At 56.6% G+C, this 23,976-nt stretch overlaps 3 protein-coding genes across 3 annotated transcripts in view; all 3 read left to right on the forward strand.

Moving 5' to 3' along the window:
* The window catches only part of LOC142088578 (protocadherin gamma-A4-like), a 119,951-nt gene that overhangs the window by 31,600 nt on the left and 64,375 nt on the right, over positions 1-23,976 (forward strand). The window lies entirely within an intron of this gene.
* Positions 1,110-4,981, forward strand: LOC142088919 (protocadherin gamma-A2-like). The gene is made up of 3 exons (XM_075164793.1): positions 1,110-1,144; positions 1,586-4,325; positions 4,901-4,981. The coding sequence occupies exons 1-3, from the start codon at positions 1,110-1,112 to the stop codon at positions 4,979-4,981; spliced, it is 2,856 nt and encodes a 951-aa protein (XP_075020894.1).
* On the forward strand, positions 16,960-19,461 carry LOC142088920 (protocadherin gamma-B5-like). The gene has a single exon (XM_075164795.1). The coding sequence runs from the start codon at positions 16,960-16,962 to the stop codon at positions 19,459-19,461; it is 2,502 nt and encodes an 833-aa protein (XP_075020896.1).

Raw genomic sequence — 23,976 nt, forward strand, 5'->3', positions numbered from 1 at the left:
TGTGGCCTGCAGCTGCTTTATATCTGATCGCAGCGATTCTTTTTATCTTGTTGGCTTGGTTGGGTCATCTTCCCCATCGTTTGCCTCCAGCGGCTCATGCAAGCTAAAAGGATCCCAAGGTATGGACTTCATTCCACCTTCCAGAGTCATCTACTTCTCTTCTTTTCCACTCAGTGTCAACTGTTGAGAGAGATGATGACTCCAGTAATTCCTATTATTGCTAAATTGTTCCTAAATTCTTGTTTCATCTCCACCCTAGCAGTTAAATTATGTAGGGAACATTTATCTATCCCGTTTAGATCCTCGTTGTCCTCGCTTTGCTCGGGTGGTGTGGGTGGGAAGTGCTGATCCGTGTCTCCATGAAGGATTGAAAGTTCAGGCAGTTGGTGTCGGCACTTCTGGGTTCATCGCTGGTCCCAGGTTCAGGGTGAGCTGAGAAGTTTTGACTGTGAAGCTTGTGTTGTCTGAAATGTTGTAAGTTAGTAAGGGTGAAGGCGGATCCTTCCTGAGCAAAATGAGATCCGCTAATTCTACCGACGGGGTGGGGAAAATGGGGCTGACGCTTGGTGTTGGAGATTTTTCCTTCCAGGTTGCTTTTTCCTGCAGCGATAGATTTGGTCCTGGTTGACGGCGGAACAAAAACCCGTTGGTTAATGCCGTTTCGGTGTTGGACACCCAAAAGAGTGAGTTTGTGACGCCATGAATGGAGAAGTTACAGATGGTTCCTCCGCCTCTGCCGTGTGCCCTCCCATTTTTTTGGGGGAAGGCCGCTGCAGAAATGGCAGCACGAGTGAGGCTGACTAATTTTTTCCAGGCATTGTTTCTCTGAGTTCTTTGTGCAGTTATTTCTCATTTTTTCCCGCCTCTTTTCTTACTGTTCCTGATCTGTCTGAGTGTCTAAGTCCTAAGTGTAAGCAGAGCCTGTACTGTGTGAGGTTACAATGCAAAATTCCGAAGTGGTGGTTGGAGAAGGGGGAGAAATGGAGGCTGATTCAGAGCAGCCTCCGACGTGCAGCTGAAAAGTGTCAAAGTCGAGAGGGAAGGGCCGTCTCTGAGGAGGACTCCTTTTGAGGGGGGGTCTCCATTGCTGCTTTGTTCTATTGGTCGGGATGTGGGGAATTAATGTGGCTGGTGGCGTTCCAGTGTGACGCCGTATTGGTCTGCAGAAAGGGTGAGGGAAAAGTCATTCAAGCACGACGGCTGCAAAAGCTGCGTAATTCGTGGTGGAGATTGTGCTTTTGGACTAATGGGCTAAGACTCGTAATATTCTGCACGTCATATTAAGAGAACTGTGTACCTATATGACATCACGATTACAAAAACATTTTTCCCGTGCGGTAGAAATACCACGCCCACGGGAGGAGTGTTATTTCTTTCCGGTTGGGATCGCCTCGAGGATCAAAGAAGAGGTGGGCTCGGGAAAGGGCCGCGCAGGAGGTCACCGCTGGACGGGCCCCGCTGTCTCCGTGGCGACGGTGCCGTCCCCGGGAGCTGTCCGTGGGAAAGGCAGGGCGGGCAGCGCTGGGCAGCGCTCGGTGCCTGCAGTGCCGGGAGGAGGCTGCGGGCGCCGCTGTTGACCGAGGAGGAGCGAGAGGAAGGCCGGAGCGCTGCAGGCAGCCCCGCCCGCTGCGGCCCGGCTCGCTCGCTCGCTGTCTGTCTGGCTCGGCGGCCGGGCGGTCTGCGAGCGTCCCCGCGGTGCGGAGCCGTGCTGCAGCGGGGCGGAGGGGCCGGCGGCAGCGGCCGGCAGCGGCGAGCGGGAGCCGGAGAAGGATCCGGAGCCGGAACGGCCGCGGGAGCCGGAGGGGGAGCGGGAGCCGGGTCGGCATTGGGCGGCGGGGAGCTGCCGGCGGTGGTGCTGGGCCGGCGGGGCCGCGGCGGAGATGTGCGCGGCGGGGAGGCGCTGGGGCCGGCGGGAGCGAGCCCTGCTGTGGTGCGTCCTGGTGGCGGCGTGGGAGGCGGCGTGGGGGCAGCTGCGCTACTCGCTTCCCGAGGAGATGCCGAAGGGCTCGTTCGTGGGCGACGTGGCCAAGGACCTGGGGCTGGAGCTGCCGGCGCTCCGCGACAGCGGCGTCCGCATCTTGGACAGAGGTAGGACGCAGTATTTCGCTCTGCACGGGAAGACGGGACATTTAGTGACGGCGGAGAGGATAGACAGAGAGCAGCTGTGCGAGAGTGTGGAGCAATGCGTGCTGCGCTGTGAGGTGATAGTGGAGGGGGAAATGCAGGTCTACGGAATCGAAGTGGAGATCACGGACATTAACGACAACGCGCCCAGCTTCCGAGAGGCAGAAACGGAGCTGAGAATGAGCGAGACGACAGCCCCGGGGTCGCGGTTTCCCCTGGCCGAGGCCCACGACCCGGACGTGGGCCGGAATTCCGTGCAGAGCTACGCGCTGAGCGGCGACGAGCACTTCTCGCTGGCCGTGCAGGCGGGCCCCGGCGGGGATCAGCGTCCCGAGCTGGTGCTGGCGAAGGCGCTGGACCGGGAGGAGGCGGCGTTTCACGAGCTGGTGCTGAGGGCGAGCGACGGCGGAGAGCCGGCGCGGACGGGCACGGCGCGGATCCGCGTGGCGGTGGTGGACGCCAACGACAACGCGCCCGTGTTCAGCCAGGCGGAGTACACGGTGCGCGTGTCGGAGGACGTGCCCGTGGGCTCCACCCTCGTCACCCTCATGGCCACCGACGCCGACGAGGGGCTGAACGGGGACATTAAATACTCGTTGAAGAAAATCACAGAGAAAGCCTCGAAGATTTTCCATCTGGAGTCCGAGACGGGAGCGATCACGCTGGTGCGGAGCCTGGACTTCGAGGAAGGCGACTCCTACGAACTGGAGGTGCAGGCACATGACGGCGGGGGTCTTTCCGACACGACGAAAGTCGCGATCTCGGTGACAGACGTGAACGACAACGCGCCCGAGATTTCGGTGCGGTCGGCGCTGAGTGCGATCTCTGAGGACGCGCCGTCGGGGACGGTGGTGGCCCTGCTGCACGTGCAGGACCGGGACTCGGGGGCGAACGGCGAGGTGCGGTGCTCGCTGGACGGGGGCGTCCCGTTCCGGTTGGAGAAGTCCTTCGAGGACTACTACCGCGTGGTGACGGCGAGGGAGCTGGACCGGGAGGAGGTGGCGGAGTACAACGTGACGGTGCGGGCGGCGGACGGCGGGTCGCCGGCGCTGTGGAGCAGCGTGGTGCTGTTGCTGCGCGTGCTGGACGTGAACGACAACGCGCCGGTGTTCGCGGAGGCGCGCTACAGCGCCCGGCTGCCCGAGAACAACGCGGCGGGCGCGCTGGTGCTGACGGTGCGGGCGACGGACGCGGACTGGGGGCAGAACGCGCGCGTGCGGTACTGGCTGTCGGAGGGGCGGGTGCGGGGCGCGCCGCTCTCGTCCTACGTGTCGGTGCAGGCGGAGACGGGCGCGCTGTACGCGCTGCGCTCCTTCGACTACGAGGAGGTGCGCGAGGTGGGGCTGTGGGTGCGGGCGGAGGACGGCGGCGCGCCGGCGCGGAGCAGCAACGTGTCGGTGCGGCTCGTGATCGTGGATGAGAACGACAACGCGCCGCAGGTGCTGTACCCGCCGGCGGCGGCGGCGGCGGCGGCGGCGGCGGGCGCGGGCTGGGCGGGCGTGGAGCTGGCGCCGCGCTCGGCGGAGCCCGGGGCGCTGGTGGCCAAGGTGGTGGCGGTGGACGCGGACGCGGGGCAGAACGCGTGGCTGTCGTACGAGCTGGCCAAGGCGACGGAGCCGGGGCTGTTCCGCGTGGGGCTGCACAGCGGCGAGGTGCGCACGGCGCGCTTCCCGCTGGCCCGCGACGCGGCGCGGCAGAGCCTGGTGGTGGTGGTGAAGGACCACGGGCGGCCGGCGCTGTCGGCCACGGCCACGCTGACGGTGGTGCTGGCCGAGAGCGTGGCCGAGCTGCTGTGGGAGCTGGGCAGCGCGGCGGCGGCGCCGGGCGAGCCGGCCGGCAGCCTGACGCGGTGGCTGGTGGTGGCCGTGGCGGCCGTGTCGTGCCTCTTCCTCGCCTTCCTGCTGCTGCTGCTGGCGCTGCGCCTGCGGAGCTGGCGCCGCTCGCAGCTGCTGCCGGCGGGCTGCGGCGCCCTGCGCGGCGTGCCGGCCTCGCACTTCGTGGGCATCGACGGCGTCCGCGCCTTCCTGCACTCCTACTCGCACGAGGTGTCGCTCACCGCCGACTCGCGCAAGAGCCAGCTCCGCTTGTCGGGCGGCAGCTGCTGCGACACGCTCCCGGCCCGGCCGCCGCCCGACGAGCCCGCGCCGCTGCTCGGGGAGGACCCTGCCGGCGCCCGCCGCGCGGACCCCGCCGCTGCCCCGGTGAGTTCCTCTGGCGCGACCTTCTCCGCGACGCTTGGCTCTGCCGCTTCCGTGCCCTTTCCGCGCCGTGGGCTGCGTCCTGCGCAGGGCCGAGGGTTGTTATCGGGGAAGGCGAAGCTTCGCTGAGCAGCGCGCTGTGTGCTGGTGCCTCTTGCTCCCGGGAGGTGAGCGTGGGGTTGTGGCTCCGCGTTGCAGTTGGTGTGGGAGGCAGGAGAAGCGGGGCTGCTTTTGTCTGGAACTGGGCAACAACTGATCCCTTGACGAGGTCTGTCTGCCTGTTATGGAGATGAAAGAGAATCGTAAAAGTTGTGACTATTTAAGAAAGTCTCTGTGTGGAGCGTGTGAAGGGCTAGTGGAGGAAATGTTTTTTGCTGATTCCCCATCTTTTAAGGTTGACTTATTGCAGAAGGGGCTGGGTTTGTCTTGACTTGAAAATACATGTTATAGCAAGAGCCATACGAGGGCGAGAGGGGAGAGATTGAGTGTGCGGGGGGAGATGCAAGGAGGGGGATATTCCCCCTCTGCAGATGTTCACTGACCCAGTCTCTCCTGGAGGACCTCTCTTTTACTTTTAGAATCTTGATGTTTCTTCCCAGAAGACTAGTGAGCAGACACTTCTGAACAGACAATCTGCACTTCTTAGTACACAGATGTAAAGATACCTATGTGAAGTGGTTGCGTCATCCTTCTGCATGTTGAAGAGAAACGGTCTGCATAACTGGCTCTTTGATGACAAGTGCTTGCAAATTATGAGGGTCAAAGAACCTCATGCAACTTGTGAAGAGTTGGAGATGAGAGTCATGGGAGCTGTACGTGAGGGATTGTTGAAGGACACAAGAGAGAAGGTTTGCTCCTTTCCCTGTTCAGTGCCCAGCTGCAGGGTCATGCAATGTGAGTTTCATCTTCCCAAGTAAGTTTGGTCGAATACATGGTACTCCAGCCGTATTGGGAGCCCTGGGAGGTGCCTCCTGTGTGTTTGGAGGTTGTCGTGATGTATTCAACACCTTAATTCTATACTTACGGCAAGTGCGATAATGGGAGGAGCCAACTGATGATTCATTCCCTACTAAAGACCTGAATTATGTGCCTATCCTAAGAGCCATAAACTAGAAAAGTATGTTGTGATCCCTTCCTTTCTGCAGGTGTTAACTTCTTGCCTCGCTCGTTGTAATGATCTGAAGGTGGGCCGATGTCTCTGGTAATGTGTGGAAGATCATATCTGTAACATTTGTCTATGTGCCTTTCATGTTTCTAGCTGTAAAGAGGAAGACTTTCATAGACGTCTTTCCTTAAAATGTCACTGGAAGAAATGGTCTTGCTTGTCACATACACCTGGTGAGAAGTCAACTCTTATCCATGGCAAGGAGAAGTTGTCTGAGCAACTTTTCTTTCAATGGAGTCTATCTGCAAATGATGAAGATCATTGACAGCCATGCACTCTGTGAAGGGTTAGAGGAGTGTCTTGGGGGTGCTGTGTGTGAGGAGGTGCTGGTGGAGACATGGCACGTGTTTTGTTGATTGCTAGGGTGTTGGAGAAAGTTAGCCAGACTAGGCCGCGGTGGGAAAATTCTGAGTCATGCTGACAAGGGAGAAAAGAAAGTTATGCTGACCTTGCTCTGTGCAGATAAGCAACTTTGAGAAAGTATAGTATAGGGAAAACAGGATGGAACCCGGACCACGTAGCAGTAACCGAAAGTAGGAGGAATATGATAATGTAATTTTTAGAGCTAAGCCAATGATTGTGAGACAAGTATGCATAAGGTAGAACTTAGTGTATAAATATATGTAGGGTTTTACAATAAAGTTGAAGCTGGCCTTACCACTCACATTGAGTCGACTGCCTGCCTTCCCTCGCTCGTCGCAAGTGGCGCCCGAACAGGGACCCCCCATCCCTGTTTTCCACCGGACAGCGAGATCGGAGAAGCACTGGTAGCAGCGACCAGGGAGCAGAAGATCAGTAGACGCTGTCGCGGCGTGCCTGATCCGTGCTTGAACCCAGGATAATTAAGAAGGGGTTCGCCGTCCGATAGAAGGCTACCCGTGGGAAAAGGCTGCAAACGACCGGATAATTAAGAGGGTCAGGAGAAGCGCGCAATGGAAGTAGAGGTAGCCTTCGATATTTTAAAATGCTTTTTAGAAAAGCGGGGAGTAAGCCAATTAAAAGACCTGGCTGGTTTAATTGCGTTAGGGAAAGCGAAAGGGTTTTTTAAAAACCCTGAAAGTATGTTTGAAGTAGACGAGTGGCGTTCTTATGGAGATTGTTTGTGGGATCTAGTAATTGATGATGATAAATCAGCAAGAAAATTAATGAAATCTTGGAGAGATGTTATTAATTGCATAAAAAGATATAAAACTGAAAGGCGAATAGCTACAGCCGCCTCAGATCGGCTTGAGCAGTCCGATCCTGCCGCTGGACGTCTCACAGCAGGGGGTGACTACTTTTCACCTCCGCCTTCGGGAATTCCTGTTCCCGTTGTTTGCCGACCCTCTCGTCCCCCTCCTGATCCGCCGACAGAAAGGGCTTGTCCCTCCGCACCGCCGAGGAAAAGGGAGGGGGAGGGTCCAAGTGAAAATGAGAGGGTAGACGGTAGCGGACAGGAGACTGCTCAAGCTGAAAGTCTTCTAAAGGCCTCACCCCCCCCCACCCCCCCACCTCCACCCCCCCACCCCCCCACCCCCACCCCCCCCCCGTCCCAAGCTCATCAACAGCCGCGTTTAGTGCGGGTTAGTTGGGACAAAATAGCACGAGAAGCTGTTGAACAAAAAGATTTTGATTTATTAGATCAAATTAGCCCTCAAGCCTTCCCGGTAATCTACCAGGTAGATAACGCGGGGGCTATGACTGGGGTGCATCAGGCCCTAGATTGGAAAATATTAAATCAATTGCGAAACACAGTTAATGTGCAAGGCAAATGCTAAACTATATCTGGGGTAGCGGAATGCTATGTCCAGAAGATATTAAGAACATAATGAGGCTTATTTTGAAGCAATCACAACAATTACTTTGGCAAGCTCACTGGCAAAGACTTTGTGAAATATCTGCGCACTCGCCCCGAGCCCCAAATGATCGTTTAGCTGGAGTAACTGTAGAACAACTAATGGGTATAGGTCCTTTTGCCTCTGTAGAAATGCAGATGCAAACTGGCCCAGACGTGTTGTTAGAATCTATGAAATTAGCACGAGAAGCCTTGCAGAAAGTTAAAACTACACCAGCTCCTCCCTCATATATGTCAATTAAACAAGGAAGAGAGGAGCCTTTTGCATCTTTTGTAGAAAGAGTCACAGACGCTATTGACCGTGCAGATATGGCAGATTTTATGAAAGGACCTTTGCTGAGACAGTGTGTATTAGAGAATTGTAATACTTATACGAAGGGCATCCTTGTCACCTTACCCTTAGACGCCACCATAGAAGTCATGTTAGAGCGAATGAGTAGAGTTCCTGTAGGAGCTCAAGCCATGTTAGTTGAAACAACCAGAGAACTAGGGGAAAAATTAGTCAAGGCGCAGGGACAGGCGTTTGCAGCTCTTGCCCCACTGAAGCCTCCGGATGCCCACCAAAGTAAGACGACTGGCCGACGAGAGTATAAGTGCTTCCGATGTGGCTACCCAGGACATCTGCGTCGACACTGTCGGGAGCCACAAGTGTGGTGCCAGAACTGTCAAATGAATAATCATAATACTACGGTCTGCTGGCGTTCGGGAAACGGGAAACCGAGAGCCAAGAGCCGCAGCGCGCCGACACCAATCGCGGCTCTGGTCACCTTCAGGCCAACGGCAGCCCCCAACCAAACGACAGTGCAGAGATACCAGACGCCATTGCCCAGCTTCGACCAGCAACCCAACTTCGACCAGCAACCAGGGGGAGCCTCGGACTGGATCTGGCAACAGCAGTAGATGTCACGCTAATTGACGACCGGCCGCGAAAAATTGCTACAGGAATTAAAGGGCCCATAGTTATCAATGGACAATCTCATGGAGCGTTGTTGTTGGGGCGATCATCCAGTGGTCTCCAAGGACTTTTTATATTACGAGGACTTATCGATTGTGATTCAAAAACTCAGTACCCACATCGTTGACCGAGCAGTGGATTGTATTGACCCTGACTTACCTGTGGACTTAACCGTTTTGCACGGCCCCACACATTTTATTGGTGCACTCACGCAGTGCAAAAAGAAAAAGGGGGAGACTGTGAGAGTATTAGAATGGATATTTACTGGAATGCAACCAAAGACTACAATTCAAGATAGCGACACGTTTGATTGGAATGTGCTAGATTGAATTTATAGCTGTTACTGCTGTTTAGCTATTAATTCGCAGGCTCTTTTGCTTGCCATGGGGCTTGCTTGCCTTAATGTGTATTAGAGTCTTGTGCTCGTTAGTGGCTGCTTTTTTGCTCTTGCTGCTTGCTGTACTGCTGCACTGCTTATCGTCTTACTGTGCTGTGCCTGGGAACATTCTGATAACAGCAATGGGGATGCGCCTGGGCCGGCAGATGGCCAGGGCATCGCCGCTGCTTCTGTGCTGCTGTGCTGGACAGGCTGGAACTGCAGCGTGAACTCGAATCGAAGGGACTGTGACCTGTGGCTGAGTCCATGCGGGACAGGACACCCCGAGGTGTCTGTGACTGTGGATAAGCCCATGCCCAAGCAGCAGGAACCACCTGAACCAACGGAGGACAAACTTTACAAGAAGCAGCGCAAGTGCAGCAGTGACCCGACCTGAGCCGGCTTTGGTGCCCAGTAACTCCACGCAACGCACCACCTCTGCTGACCTGAGTGACCACCATAACAGATGGAGCCCAAAGTCATGGACTAAATGAACGCAGTGGACATTTTGTGTACATTTATGGATATTTTATGGACATTTTACAGGGGATTGTGCGGGCCGGTCCTACGTGTAGCCACCATGGGCCTGGTCTTGGAATCGGCGTGAATCCCAGGGGACTCGAGGCCAGAGAATTGTGGCAAGTGGATGTGACTCACGTTGCTGACTTTGGCAGACTGAGATATATACATGTTACGATTGACACCTATAGCAAATTTATATGGGCCACGGCACAAACAGGAGAACGAGCACTCCACGTAATGCGACATTTGACTAGTTGTTTTGCAGTTATGGAAGTGCCACAAACGATAAAAACTGACAATGGCCCTGCATACATAAGCGCCAAAGTGAAACGTTTTTTCCAAACATGGGGAGTGCGACATACTGCTGGTATGTCGGGACAAGCTATCATTGAAAGGGCGCATCAAACGCTGAAACAATATTTGCAAAAATTTAGGGAAATCTCAGATGTACAAGAAAGACTTGTTAAGACTCTTTTTGTGCTAAATCATTTATGTATTTTTGCAGATCAGAAAGAGCCACCAGCATGGGTGCATGGTTATCCTAAAGAAAATAAGGATGACAAGCCAGTTTTCGTTATGTATAGAGATCCAGCAACCGGACTGTGGAAAGGTCCAGCAGAAGTGAAGTATATGGGTAGAGGTTATATGTATGTACTTACTCCCACAGGGCCGAAGTGGATTCCAAGCCGCTGGACCAAAGCTGCTGTTGCTGATGATGATCAATGCAGCTCTGTCTGTACTGATCCCAGCGATGCCGTTGCCCAGCCGTGCGAACTTATGGGTGGCGTGGGCGAATAAAACTGGGATGACAGATTTTTGCCTGAGTTCAGCTACGGCAGCTGAGCCCTTTAAAACATGTCTGATAGGCTTTCCTGAAATTATTGCCAAAGATTTTGATAATTGGACGTCTGTAACAGTTAATTGTATAAATGTTACTGTAGCAAATTGCTCGGTACAACTAATAAGAGCCCTAAATCACACTCTCCCTTGGGACCCCCAAGAAATTGACCTTTTGGGGTCAGAAAAAACTGGAAATGCAACTGATAATGTTACTACTCAGACATGTTTTGTGTTTGGCAGCTTTAGCCGCTTTGCTGCACAGGCCCAGACCTTTCAGTCATTGATCGGCATAAACAGCCGCACTGATGATAACAACCCTTTTGTTAATACCACCGGTTGGACTGTTGTTTCACCTTTTACGAAAGGATTCGAAATAGGCCAATATTGTGGGAATTATAACGCTTCCAAAACACTCAGTGCCTATGGACGGAGTATGAAGGGAACCAATAACTCTTTGTGGAACAATGATACGGCCAAAGCTCTTCCCCCCGGATATTTTTTGATCTGTGGGGATCGAGCATGGCCTGGCATTCCAAAGAACGCCTTTGGAGGGCCTTGTTATGTAGGTAAATTAACTCTGCTCACAGTTAGCCGACAAAGTTGGCTCAATATAACTACAGTAGCGACAAATCGACACAAAAGGTCTATACATCAATTGCAAGCAGATTGTAACGACAATATAGAATTATGGTCAACCACAGCCAATGTATTTGCTTCCCTAGTGCCTAACATAGGCACTGCGCACGCGCTGGCTTGGTATTTTATTAACAATTATAGTTATAGTAAAAATAGCATATCACTGTATTTTAAATAATGTTGTAAAAATGAACCACAATGTATTGGTGGTCCAAAAAGAAAAAGGGGGAAATGTTGGAGAAAGTTAGCCAGACTAGGCCGCGGTGGGAAAATTCTGAGTCATGCTGACAAGGGAGAAAAGAAAGTTATGCTGACCTTGCTCTGTGCAGATAAGCAACTTTGAGAAAGTATAGTATAGGGAAAACAGGATGGAACCCGGACCACGTAGCAGTAACCGAAAGTAGGAGGAATATGATAATGTAATTTTTAGAGCTAAGCCAATGATTGTGAGACAAGTATGCATAAGGTAGAACTTAGTGTATAAATATGTGTAGGGTTTTACAATAAAGTTGAAGCTGGCCTTATCACTCACATTGAGTCGACTGCCTGCCTTCGCTCGCTCGTCGCACTAGGGTTTAGTGTTGGCCTTCTGAAAATGAGCCTAGAGCTATCTTATATTTTGATAAGGCAAAGTTTGGGTTCATCAGTTTGCTTTCCTGTTGCATGATGTTTCCTGTGAATGGTAGTTATCAGGCATAGATGTAATGCATGAATAGTGGCAGTGTCACATACCTTCCAAATAGCCCATGTGCTGAAGAAGGGTGATGTTGCCTTTGAGTTGATACTTTGACGATTGGGTCTTTAATCGAGCTGCTTATTGCTTATGCCCTTTATAACGTTTTACCTTTGTTCAAGGTAATGGTAGGAGCAGAAAAATCTCTGTGCATGCATCCGTGTTGTGATCCTTGGGATCCGAGAAGTTGTGCGTGCAACATTTCTTTTAAAGGTGTCTGTCTGCAGAGGTAGCTTTCCCGTTGTGTGATGTTTGGACAGGGAGCAGGGTTCTGTCTGCACAGAGACAGGGCAGGTGGAAGAGTTTGCTGGGGTATAGTTTGAAATGTCTAAAAGGTAAATGCAAAGGTGCAGTTTGTCCTAGCTGTCAGATGAAGCCCACAGTTGTGGTTCCACGCATTTTCCTTTTCTTGATGTCCAAAGAACTGACTTTGGAACTGTGGCTATGGTCTTTGGTGTGGGCTCCTGTGTGAGTCTCCTGTGTACTTGTTAGCATCTAGTTACCTTTGTTGTGTACCTACGCCAATTGACACAATCTGAAATGCAAGCTATGAATCATACACTTCTGTGGATTTCCCATTCTTGCCTTTTTTTGTCATGATTGCTTCATTGTGCCTGGCAATCCTGAAAACACTAAAAGATCTCTCATAATTATCAGGCTGGGAGAGCAGTTTCCATCCCTACCTTGAAGGTGTACAGCTGCCAAGACAAGGTCTGTGATAAACTTATGCTTCCCTAAAACGTCACTGAATGAAATGCTCTTTTGCCTGTGGCTGACATATAGCCAAAAGTTGGATATTGTCAGTGGTGCAACTAAAGGCTGCGAAGGCAGAGCAAGGAAGGCGAGGGAGTAGCTTCGGACCATGAAAAGAGGTGGGTCAATGTGGTTTTGGCTGAGCAATGGTTTGATTTCATGCCTGGTGCCAAGGCCTGTGCCATTCATGTTGTGATCGTGGATTCCCTATTCTAAAAGGCAATGGTAGTCCTCTGACAATAATGAAGTGTTTGTGCAATAACTGTGCATGGAGAATGGTCCTCCTGCTGGTGGAGGAGCTTTTCAGCGGGGACACCTGTGGGAAGTGGATGACAATCCTCTGACGAATTTGTCTGCAAGCAATCGCCATGGAAGTGGAAACATGCTCCAGGGGTGCTATTTCTAGAAATTGCTATGTGAAACGTCATTTTTCCACCTGTATGACCTTGTAAGAGTGTGATGTAGAGTTTCATCGTGGTTGTATTAAGCTTTTCCCAGCCTTGACCAACCTTCAGACTTTATTAACGGCTCTTGCTCTTATGAAGTAACTGCTGGTGTTTTGTCAGTATTAAAATTGGTGTGAATGTAGGGGATGGGAGGGGATTTTTGACAGGAATTTCTGGGTTTGGGGCTTGTTCTTTGAAGCACATGTGAGGAAGTTACTCAATTTATGCACTGTCGCGTTGGATACAGCTTTTCCTGTGAATGGTAGTTGTTGGGCATAGACGTCAACATTGCATTAACAGTTGCAGAGTCACGTATCTTCCAAATTGGCCGTGTGGTGAGGAAGAATGATGGTGTCTTTGAGCTGATAGTGACAACTGAGTCTTTAACTGAGCTGCATATCGCTTATGCCCTTTAGAACATTTTATGTTTCCTGAAACGAGTGTGATGAGCAGAGAAGCCTCCATGCGTGCATCCATGTTGTGATCCTTTTTGTCCGTGAGGAGAAGTTGTGTGCGCAACATTTCTTTCAGTGATGTCTCTCTGCAGAGGTAGCTTCCCTGTTGTGTCCTGTTTGAGCACGCTGAAGCATTCTGTCTGCACAGAGACAGGGCAGGTGGATGAATTTGCTGTGGTACGGTTTGAAATGTCTGAAAGGTAGGTGTCAATGTTCAGTTTCTTCTAGTTGTTGGATGGGTCCCACAGTTGTGGTTCTGTGCATTTTGCTTTTCTTATTGTCCAAAGAAATGACTTTGAGAACTGTGGCTGTGGTCATTGGTGTGAGCTCCTGCCACGTACTTTTTACCAACTGGATACTCTTCTTGTGTACCTACTAGAGTTGACATAATCTGAAATGTTAAGCTATGATTCCTTGACTTCTGTAGGTTTCATACTACTTTCTTGTTTCTTCTGTTCTAAAACTGGGCCTCAGTTTGGCTGATAGTCCTTCAAAGTAGAGATCTGTTAAAATGATCAGGCTCGGGTGTAATTGTAAAGTGTTGTAATTACACTTTCTTTCTGGCCTTTGTTTCCTGGAAGGTCGTGGTTCCTTTTCCCTGTTTGTGGACAGTGCTTTTGCTTTTGAAGCTGAGTGTTGTTTTGCAGCAAATACTCACTTCAGCCGTGTAAGTCAGAATTTTAGGTGTGAGGCCCATGACACGGTGTTTACACTTAGGGCTTCATATTTGTGGGGGATGAGCAGGCCACATGAGCTGATGACAATTTCATAAACTGAACCCCCCTGCTCTGTAGTCCAGAGTAAAGCTTTAGGGCCGCACTTAGACCTTGAGACCTCAATGACTTCTGGGTGCTCTGAGGGATGAAGTGAAGACTGAGCCATCGTGCCAGTGAGTTTCTCTGACAACACTTTGTCTTCTAATGCTTGCTTGCCTTGCTTGTCTGATTTATGGTTTTGTTTTTCTTTACCAGGTCCAATATGTAGGTAGGTTTACTTGTAATTATCAGCATAGCTTCATTTAGCGACCTGGCGTGTGTTAGTGCCTCTTGGTCTTACTACAGCGGGTGTGAAAGGCAGGAGATGTGAGGGTATCTTTGTGTTCTGTTACTGTTGAGGGGAACAGACATAAACATGACCTTAGTAGAAGTTGCATCTCTGTGGAACAGTGCGTGTGATTCCCCCTAAGCTGATGGCTTGATGACCCATTCTCTTTTGGGTGACCGCTCCTTTTTTATTTTTTTTGCTGTGCCTAGACTCCTCCTTTTTCTTCTCAGAATGATGGTTAGCAGACAAAGGTACTTCCCTTCTTGGTGTGATCATAGTGCATTGTGCTCTCATGATACGTTTTTGCCAATTTTGAGAAGGTCAGAAGCAAACCTGCAAGTTGTGTAGGGTTGGAGAGAAGACAGGGGAGCTCTGTGTGTGGGGCTATAGAAGAACAGATGGTCATTTCCCTGCTTGTCATAGATAACACAACCGTGTGCTGCCTAATGGAGTACCATGCAATTGGAGTTTCTTCTGCTCAAGAAGTTTGGCCTAAGAAATGTTATTCCACCTGATCCGTTCATTTTTGTCTGTTTCTAACGCTTGCCTTGCTTGTTGTCATGAGCTAGAGCTCGACCTCAGGGTGTCTGATGAAATGGGGAAGGTCACATCTGCTCCGACTGTCTGAGTGCAGGGGCAGTTCCCGTACACACCTTTGATGTTTAGAGCTGTGAAGAGGAAGGCTTTCCTAGGCCTGCGTGTGCTCCCAGAGGCACACTTGTCTGTAGGGAAAGAAAGCAAAACCATCTCTAGTGCAGTCCTCAAAGTGCAGAGTGGCAACCCAGCCCAGCCAAGGTTTCCCTGAACTGACTGGGGGTCAGTGGGAGAATGCATGCAGGGTGTCCCCTACATGGTTCCCCGTAACATGGTGGCCACTCAATTGGAGAGACATGGGTTTGACAGATGGACTGTTAGAGGGAGAAGGAACTGTGTGGATGGCCGTGTCCAAAGAGTTATCGTTGAGTTATCGTTTCCAAGTGGAAAGCAGTAACATGTGGTGTTCGTCCAGGGTCCGTACTGGGACCAGCGCTATTTAGTATTTTCCTGAATGACATAGACAGTGGGATTGAGTGCACGCTGAGCAAGTTTGCAGATGACAGCAAGCTGAGTGGTGCAGCTGATTTGCTAGAGGGAAGGGATGCCACCCAGAGGGACCTTGAAAGGCTGGAGAAGTGGGTCTGTGCGAACGTCATGAACCCAAGTGCAAGGTCCTGCACGTGGGTCAGGGCAATCCCCAGTTTCCATACAGACTGAATGGATTGAGAGCAGCCCTGCAGAGAATGACTTGGGAGTACTGGTGGGTGATAAATGGGACATGAGCCGGCCATGTGCACTTGCTGCCCAGAAAGGCAATCATATCCTGGGCTGCATAACAAGTAGCGTGGTGGTTCCCTCCCACTACTCTGCTTTCATGAGACCCCACCCTGAGTATTGTGTGCAGCTCTGGGGCCCACACTACAAGAAAGATATGGACCTGTTCCAGTAGGTTCTTCAGCCTGGAGAAGAGAAGGCTCTGGGAATCCTTATTGCGGCTTTTCAATATATAAAGGGGGCTTCTGAGAAAGAGGGAGAGCACCTTTTTACCAGGGCCTGTCGTGACAGGACAAGGGGCAATGGTTTTAAACAGAACAAGGGTATGTTTAGATTGGACATAAAGAAGAAATGTTTTATGAGGATGGTTGTGAGACACTGGAAGAGCTTGCCCAGGTAAGTTGTGGATGCGCCATCACTGAAAGTGCTAAAGGTCAGGTTGGGCGGGGCTTTGAGCAACTTGACCCGGTGAAGGATGTCCCTGCCCATGGCTTTAAAGCTATAAGGTAAAGGTCCCTTCCAACCTGTAAGGTCTCTTCCAATCTAAACCGTTTTTTGGTTCCGTGAAAGACTCGACGTGGCTTTGCACTTTCCCATTGTCAGCGCCTCAATTATGGAGATGCAAAAGAAGGAACTTTTGTGAATCAGAATCAAACAATAAAGGTTATTCTGTTATCTTAGCATAGGGCTACGCACCTTACCTTTAGGGTCATATAATTCTTAGTGTAATTGTTCTGCTCCCTATAAGAAAAATCAACAGTGGGATGAACGTCAGAGACACACATGAGCAAACAGAAGAAATGCAGAGAAGACGGAAACCCTTTGCAGGTCTGGCATGAGAGGATTGCAATGACTTTTGTTTCATTCTGTTTCTGATTACATATTGATTACTCCCACACAAATATTTCCTTCTTGATATTTGTCGCAGGTGAGGAAAGCAGAACTGAAAATAAAGTCTTCCACAGGTTCCCTTCAGAATTTATTAAGGGCAGCTGACTTCGTTTCTTTATTGCACTGCCAGAATATTTACTACTGACTCTTCATTGTGAGTCAAGGAGATGACCTATAAGTCCCTGACTGTGTGTCTGGTTTAAAAGCCTTTGGAGCTGCATTAAGCAAGTGTCTTCGAGTATTCCGCATTAGAATAAGGAATTTTCCCGATTTTAATAAAAGAGAGACCCCAGAAATGCAACCCCGCAGCAGTGGCCAAAGCCCGCGCAGCTGCGAGCGCGGCCATCAGCCGGCTGCGGTGGCGTCGCGGCGCCTCCGGGTGCCGCTGTTGGCCGACGCGGAGCGGCGCCGGAACCGGAGCTGGCGCCGGAGCCGCCGCAGCGTCCTGCCCCCGCAGGCTGCTCGCTCGCACGGCGCCGGCCAGAGCGGCAGCGGCACGGGCAGCAGAGGCGAGAGGCGGCGCGGCGCGGGGAGCAGCGGCGTCCGAGCCGGCGCCGAGCTCGCTGCCCTCCGGCGGCCCCTGCGCTCGCTGCGGAGCGTGGCTGGAAGGGAGGGAGGGCAGCGGCAGCGGCAGCGGCAGCGGCAGGAGGGAGGAGCGCGGCGAGCGCTGCCCAGCATGGCGGGCAGGCAGAGGCAGAGCCGCGGGCGAGCGGCCGGGCGAGTGGTGCTGCCCGCTTTGCTGCTGTGCTTGTGGTGCCGGGCGGCGGCGGAGCGGATCCGCTACGCCATCCCCGAGGAGGTGGGCAGAGGCTCGCTGGTGGGGCCGCTGGCGCGGGACCTGGGGCTGAGCCCGGCGGAGCTGCCGGCACGCAAGCTGCGGGTGGCGGCTGCCGCTAAAAGGCAGCTGAAATACTTCACGGTGAGCGGGGAGAGCGGGAACCTGTACGTGAGCGAGAGGCTGGACCGGGAGGAGATGTGCGGCGAGTCGGCGTCCTGCTCCGTCAGCTTCGAGGCGCTGGTGCAGAACCCGCTGAACGTTTTCCACGTCGAGGTGGCCATCCAGGACGTCAACGACAACGCGCCGCGTTTTCTTAAGGACAACATTCACTTCGAAATCATTGAATCGACACCTCCCGGCGCCCGTTTTTACTTGGGCGTAGCCGAAGACGCGGACGTGGGCAGCAACTCGCTGCAGGGCTACGAGCTGGAGGCCAACGCGTACTTCGCGGTGGAGGTGAGGGAGAGCCAGGACGGCAGCAAGTTCGCGGAGCTGGTGCTGCGCCGCGCGCTGGACCGGGAGAGCGAGCAGAGCCTGCGGCTGGTGCTGACGGCGCTGGACGGCGGCGAGCCGCCCCGGAGCGGCACCGCCCAGCTCTGCATCAACGTCACCGACGCCAACGACAACCCTCCCGTGTTCGCGCAGGACGGGTACCGCGCGAGCCTGCGGGAGGACGCGCCGCCGGGCTCGCCGGTGCTGAACGTGTCCGCCTTCGACGCTGACGCCGGCACCAACGCCCGCATCACCTACGGCTTCGGGGAAACGCCGGCCAAGGTGCTTCAGAAGTTCGTGGTGGACGCGGAGACGGGGGCCATCACGCTGCAGGAGGCGCTGGACTTCGAGGACACGCGAGCGTTCAGCCTGGCCGTGGAGGCGAGGGACGGGGGCGGTCTGGCGGCGCACTGCAAGGTAGAGGTGGAGGTGCTGGACGTGAACGACAACGCGCCCGACATCACGCTGCTGTCAGTGTCGAGCCCGGTGCCCGAGGACGCGCCGTCCGGCACGGTGGTGGCCCTCCTGAACGTGAACGACCCGGACTCCGGGGAGAACGGTCAGGTGTGGTGCGAGCTGTCGGGCGAGGCGCCGCTGTCGATCGTGGCGTCGTCGGGCGGCTCGTACAAGGTGGTGACGGCGAGCGCGCTGGACCGGGAGCAGGCGGCCGAGCACCGGGTGACGGTGGTGGCCAGGGACCGGGGCAGCCCGGCGCTGTCCAGCCGCGCGGCGCTGGTGCTGGAGGTGTCGGACGTGAACGACAACGCGCCGGTGTTCGAGGAGGCCGCCTACAGCGCCTACGTGGCGGAGAACAACGCGGCGGGCGCGCCGGTGCTGCGCGTGCGCGCGCGGGACGCGGACGCGGGCGCCAACGGGCGCGTGAGCTACTGGCTGGCGGGCGGCAGCGCGGGCGCGGCGGGCGCGGCGGCGTACGTGTCGGTGGAGGCGCGGAGCGGCGCGGTGTACGCGCAGCGCTCCTTCGACTACGAGCAGTGCCGCGAGTTCGCGGTGGCGGTGCGGGCGCAGGACGGCGGGGCGCCGGCGCGGAGCTCGACGGCGACGGTGCGCGTCTTCGTGCTGGACCGCAACGACAACGCGCCGCGGGTGCTGTGGCCGGCGGCGGGCGCGGGAGCGGCGGCGGGCGCGGGGGCGGCGCCGTTCGAGGTGGTACCGCGGTCGGCCGCGGCCGGGTACCTGGTGGCCAAGGTGGTGGCGGTGGACGCGGACGCGGGGCGCAACGCGTGGCTGTCGTACGAGCTGGTGCAGGCGGCGGAGCCGGCGCTGTTCCGCGTGGGGCTGCACAGCGGCGAGGTGCGCACGGCGCGGGCCGTGTCGGAGCGGGACGCGGCGAAGCAGCGGCTGGTGGCCGTGGTGAAGGACCACGGGCAGCCGGCGCTGTCGGCCACGGCCACGCTGCACGTGGTGCTGGCCGAGAGCTTGCAGGAGGCGCTGCCGGAGCTGAGCGAGCGGGCGGCGGGCGCCGACTCGCCGGCGGAGCTGCAGTTCTACCTGGTGCTGGCGCTGGCGCTCCTCTCCGCCCTGTTCCTGCTGAGCGTGGCGCTGGCCGTGCTGGCGCGGGTGCGCCGGGCCGGGCCGCCCGCCGTCCTGCGCTGCCTGGGCGCGCAGCGCTTCTCCGTGGCCGGCGCCGCCTTCCCGGCCGACTTCTGCGAGGGCACCTTGCCCTACTCCTACAACCTGTGCGTGGCGCCGGGCCGCGCCGTCGCCGAGGGCGCTTGGCTGCCGCCGCCGCCGCCGCTGCCCAGCCTGCCGGCGGAGGAGCTTGTGGGCGGGGAGCCCTGCGGGAAGCGGAGCCCGAGCAGCAGCGCCGGCGCGGGAGAGCCGCCCGCGGACCCCGACGCACCGCAGGTCTGTAAGCCCGTGAGGCCCTTGTCCCTGAGCTTTTCCTAACCTCACGCCCAGGGTGGTGGGCTGTAGCTCTTCGTGTGTCTGCTTTGGCCCCTAGTGCCGACCTGAGTTTCCGTGAAGGAATGAAATCATCCTGTACCGCCCCTTTTTTGGCAGCAGGCGGTGTGAAGCGGCACTTCCTGCCTCATCAGCTGTCACGCGTGTAGGCTGAGTGGGGAGGTTCTCTTCATTCAGCTTGTGCTGGACACGGTGGTAGAGGTGTGTTGAAGCTCTTCGATGGAATGAGCTCTGCTGATGCTGGACGTCGACAAGGCAAAAACATTGTCTTTTTTCATTTTCCACTCGTAGCATGCAGTTAGTATTCTGTTCCAGGGTCACCATCGGCTTAACTCATTCAGGTTTTACCATTTCGGGCCGATCACAGAGATACTGCTGTGGCCTGCAGCTGCTTTATATGTGATCGTAGCAATTCTTTTTATCTTGTTGGCTTGCTTGGGTCATCTTCCCCATCGTTTGCCTCCAGCGGCTCATCCAAGATAAAGGGATCCCAAGGGGTGGACTTCCTTCCACCTTCCAGAGTCATCTACTTCTCTTCTTTTCCACTCAGTGTCAACTGTTGAGAGAGATGATGACTCCAGCAATTCCTATCATTGCTAAATTGTTCCTAAGTTCTTGTTTCATTTCCACCCTAGCAGTTAAATTATGTACGGAACATTCATCTATCCCGTTTAGATCCTCGTTGTCCTCGCTTTGCTCGGGTGGTGTGGGTGGGAAGTGCTGATCCGTGTCTCCATGAAGGATTGAAAGTTCAGGCAGTTGGCGTCGGCACTTCTGGGTTCATCGCTGGTCCCAGGTTCAGGGTGAGCCTAAACTTGTGTTGTCTGAAATGTCCGATGTGCATGAGAAGTATCAAAGTCGAGAGGGAAGGGCCGTCTCTGAGGAGGACTCCTTTTGAGGGGGGATCTCCATTGCTGCTTTGTTCTATTGATCGGGATGTGGGGAAGTAATATAGCTGGTGGCATTCCAGTGTGAAGCCGTATTGGTCTGCAGAAAGGGACAGGGAAAAGTCATTCAAGCACGACTGCCAGAAAAAGCTCCGCAAGCCGTGGTGGCGACTGTGCTTTCGGACTAACGGGCTAAGACTCGTAATATTCTGCACGTCATATTAAGAGAACTGTGTATCTATATGACATCACCATTACAAAAACATTTTTCCCGTGCGGTAGAAATACTGTGCCCAAGAGAGCTGTGTTATTTCTTTCTGGCTGGGATCGCCTCGAGGATCAAAGAAGAGGTGGGCTCGGGAAAAGGCCGCGCAGGAGATCACCGCTGGACCGGCCCCGCTGTCTCCGTGGCGACGGTGCCGTCCCCGCGAGCTGTCCGTGGGAAAGGCAGGGCGGGCAGCGCTGGGCAGCGCTCGGTGCCTGCAGTGCCGGGAGGAGGCTGCGGGCGCCGCTGTTGACCGAGGAGGAGCGAGAGGAAGGCCGGAGCGCTGCAGGCAGCCCCGCCCGCTGCGGCCCGGCTCGCTCGCTCGCTGTCTGTCTGGCTCGGCGGCCGGGCGGTCTGCGAGCGTCCCCGCGGTGCGGAGCCGTGCTGCAGCGGGGCGGAAGGGCCGGCGGCAGCGGCCGGCAGCGGCGAGCCGGAGCCGGAGAAGGATCCGGAGCCGGAGAAGGATCCGGAGCCGGAACGGCAGCGGGAGCCGGAGGGGGAGCGGGAGCCGGGTCGGCATTGGGCGGCGGGGAGCTGCCGGCGGTGGTGCTGTGCCGGCGGGGCCGCGGCGGCGATGTGCGCGGCGGGGAGGCGCTGGGGCCGGCGGGAGCGAGCCCTGCTGTGGTGCGTCCTGGTGGCGGCGTGGGAGGCGGCGTGGGGGCAGCTGCGCTACTCGCTTCCCGAGGAGATGCCGAAGGGCTCGTTCGTGGGCGACGTGGCCAAGGACCTGGGGCTGGAGGTGCAGGCGCTCCGCGACAGCGGCGTCCGCGTTGTCTCCGAAGGTAGGACGCAGTATTTCGCTCTGCACGGGAAGACGGGACATTTAGTGACGGCGGAGAGGATAGACAGAGAGCAGCTGTGCGAGAGTGTGGAGCAATGCGTGCTGCGCTGTGAGGTGATAGTGGAGGGGGAAATGCAGGTCTACGGAATCGAAGTGGAGATCACGGACATTAACGACAACGCGCCCAGCTTCCAGGAAATTGACATGGAGGAGAGAATGAGCGAGACGACAGCCCCGGGGTCGCGGTTTCCCCTGGCCAGAGCTCACGATCCGGACGTGGGCCGGAATTCTGTGCAGAGCTACGCGCTGAGCGGCGACGAGCACTTCTCGCTGGCCGTGCAGGCGGGCCCCGGCGGGGATCAGCGTCCCGAGCTGGTGCTGGCGAAGGCGCTGGACCGGGAGGAGGCGGCGTTTCACGAGCTGGTGCTGAGGGCGAGCGACGGCGGAGAGCCGGCGCGGACGGGCACGGCGCGGATCCGCGTGGCGGTGGTGGACGCCAACGACAACGCGCCCGTGTTCAGCCAGGAGGAGTACCCGGTGCGTGTGCCGGAGGACGTGCCCGTGGGCTCCACCCTCGTCACCCTCACGGCCACCGACGCCGACGAGGGGCTGAACGGGGACGTCAAATACTCGTTGAAGAAAACGAAAGACATGGCATCGCAGATTTTCCATCTGGAGTCCGAGACGGGGGCGATCACGCTGGTGCGGAGCCTGGACTTCGAGGAAGGCGACTCTTACGAACTGGAAGTACAGGCACGGGACGGGGGAGAGCTTTTCGACACGGCGAAAGTCGCGATCTCGGTGACAGACGTGAACGACAACGCGCCCGAGATTTCGGTGCGGTCGGCGCTGAGCGCGATCTCTGAGGACGCGCCGTCGGGGACGGTGGTGGCCCTGCTGCACGTGCAGGACCGGGACTCGGGGGCGAACGGCGAGGTGCGGTGCTCGCTGGACGGGGGCGTCCCGTTCCGGTTGGAGAAGTCCTTCGAGGACTACTACCGCGTGGTGACGGCGAGGGAGCTGGACCGAGAGGAGGTGGCGGAGTACAACGTGACGGTGCGGGCGGCGGACGGCGGGTCGCCGGCGCTGTGGAGCAGCGCGGTGCTGGCGCTGCGCGTGCTGGACGTGAACGACAACGCGCCGGTGTTCGCGGAGGCGCGCTACAGCGCCCGGCTGCCCGAGAACAACGCGGCGGGCGCGCTGGTGCTGACGGTGCGGGCGACGGACGCGGACTGGGGGCAGAACGCGCGCGTGCGGTACCGGCTGTCGGAGGGGCGGGTGCGGGGCGCGCCGCTCTCGTCCTACGTGTCGGTGCAGGCGGAGACGGGCGCGCTGTACGCGCTGCGCTCCTTCGACTACGAGGAGGTGCGCGAGGTGGGGCTGTGGGTGCGGGCGGAGGACGGCGGCGCGCCGGCGCGGAGCAGCAACGTGTCGGTGCGGCTCGTGATCGTGGATGAGAACGACAACGCGCCGCAGGTGCTGTACCCGCCGGCGGCGGCGGCGGCGGCGGCGGGCGCGGGCTGGGCGGGCGTGGAGCTGGCGCCGCGCTCGGCGGAGCCCGGGGCGCTGGTGGCCAAGGTGGTGGCGGTGGACGCGGACGCGGGGCAGAATGCGTGGCTGTCGTACGAGCTGGCCAAGGCGACGGAGCCGGGGCTGTTCCGCGTGGGGCTGCACAGCGGCGAGGTGCGCACGGCGCGCTTCCCGCTGGCCCGCGACGCGGCGCGGCAGAGCCTGGTGGTGGTGGTGAAGGACCACGGGCGGCCGGCGCTGTCGGCCACGGCCACGCTGACGGTGGTGCTGGCCGAGAGCGTGGCCGAGCTGCTGTGGGAGCTGGGCAGCGCGGCGGCGGCGGCGCCGGGCGAGCCGGCCGGCAGCCTGACGCGGTGGCTGGTGGTGGCCGTGGCGGCCGTGTCGTGCCTCTTCCTCGCCTTCCTGCTGCTGCTGCTGGCGCTGCGCCTGCGGCGCTGGCGCCGCTCGCAGCTGCTGCCGGCGGGCAGCGGCGCCCTGCGCGGCGTGCCGGCCTCGCACTTCGTGGGCATCGACGGCGTCCGCGCCTTCCTGCACTCCTACTCGCACGAGGTGTCGCTCACCGCCGACTCGCGCAAGAGCCAGCTCCGCTTGTCGGGCGGCAGCTGCTGCGACACGCTCCCGGCCCGGCCGCCGCCCGACGAGCCCGCGCCGCTGCTCGGGGAGGACCCTGCCGGCGCCCGCCGCGCGGACCCCGCCGCTGCCCCGGTGAGTTCCTCTGGCGCGACCTTCTCCGCGACGCTTGGCTCTGCCGCTTCCGTGCCCTTTCCGCGCCGTGGGCTGCGTCCTGCGCAGGGCCGAGGGTTGTTATCGGGGAAGGCGAAGCTTCGCTGAGCAGCGCGCTGTGTGCTGGTGCCTCTTGCTCCCGGGAGGTGAGCGTGGGGTTGTGGCTCCGCGTTGCAGTTGGTGTGGGGGGCAGGGCTGCTGTTGGCTGGAGCTTCGTTTTTGCGGGTCTTTGTGTGTTTATCATGCGCCAAGTGGTTTTTCATTTTGTCCCCTGACAAGTGTAATACCGTTTTTGCTATCAGTATCAGTTCTTC

Source organism: Calonectris borealis, chromosome 15 (genome assembly GCF_964195595.1).
Source record: "Calonectris borealis chromosome 15, bCalBor7.hap1.2, whole genome shotgun sequence".
NCBI classification, from domain to species: Eukaryota; Metazoa; Chordata; class Aves; order Procellariiformes; family Procellariidae; genus Calonectris; species Calonectris borealis.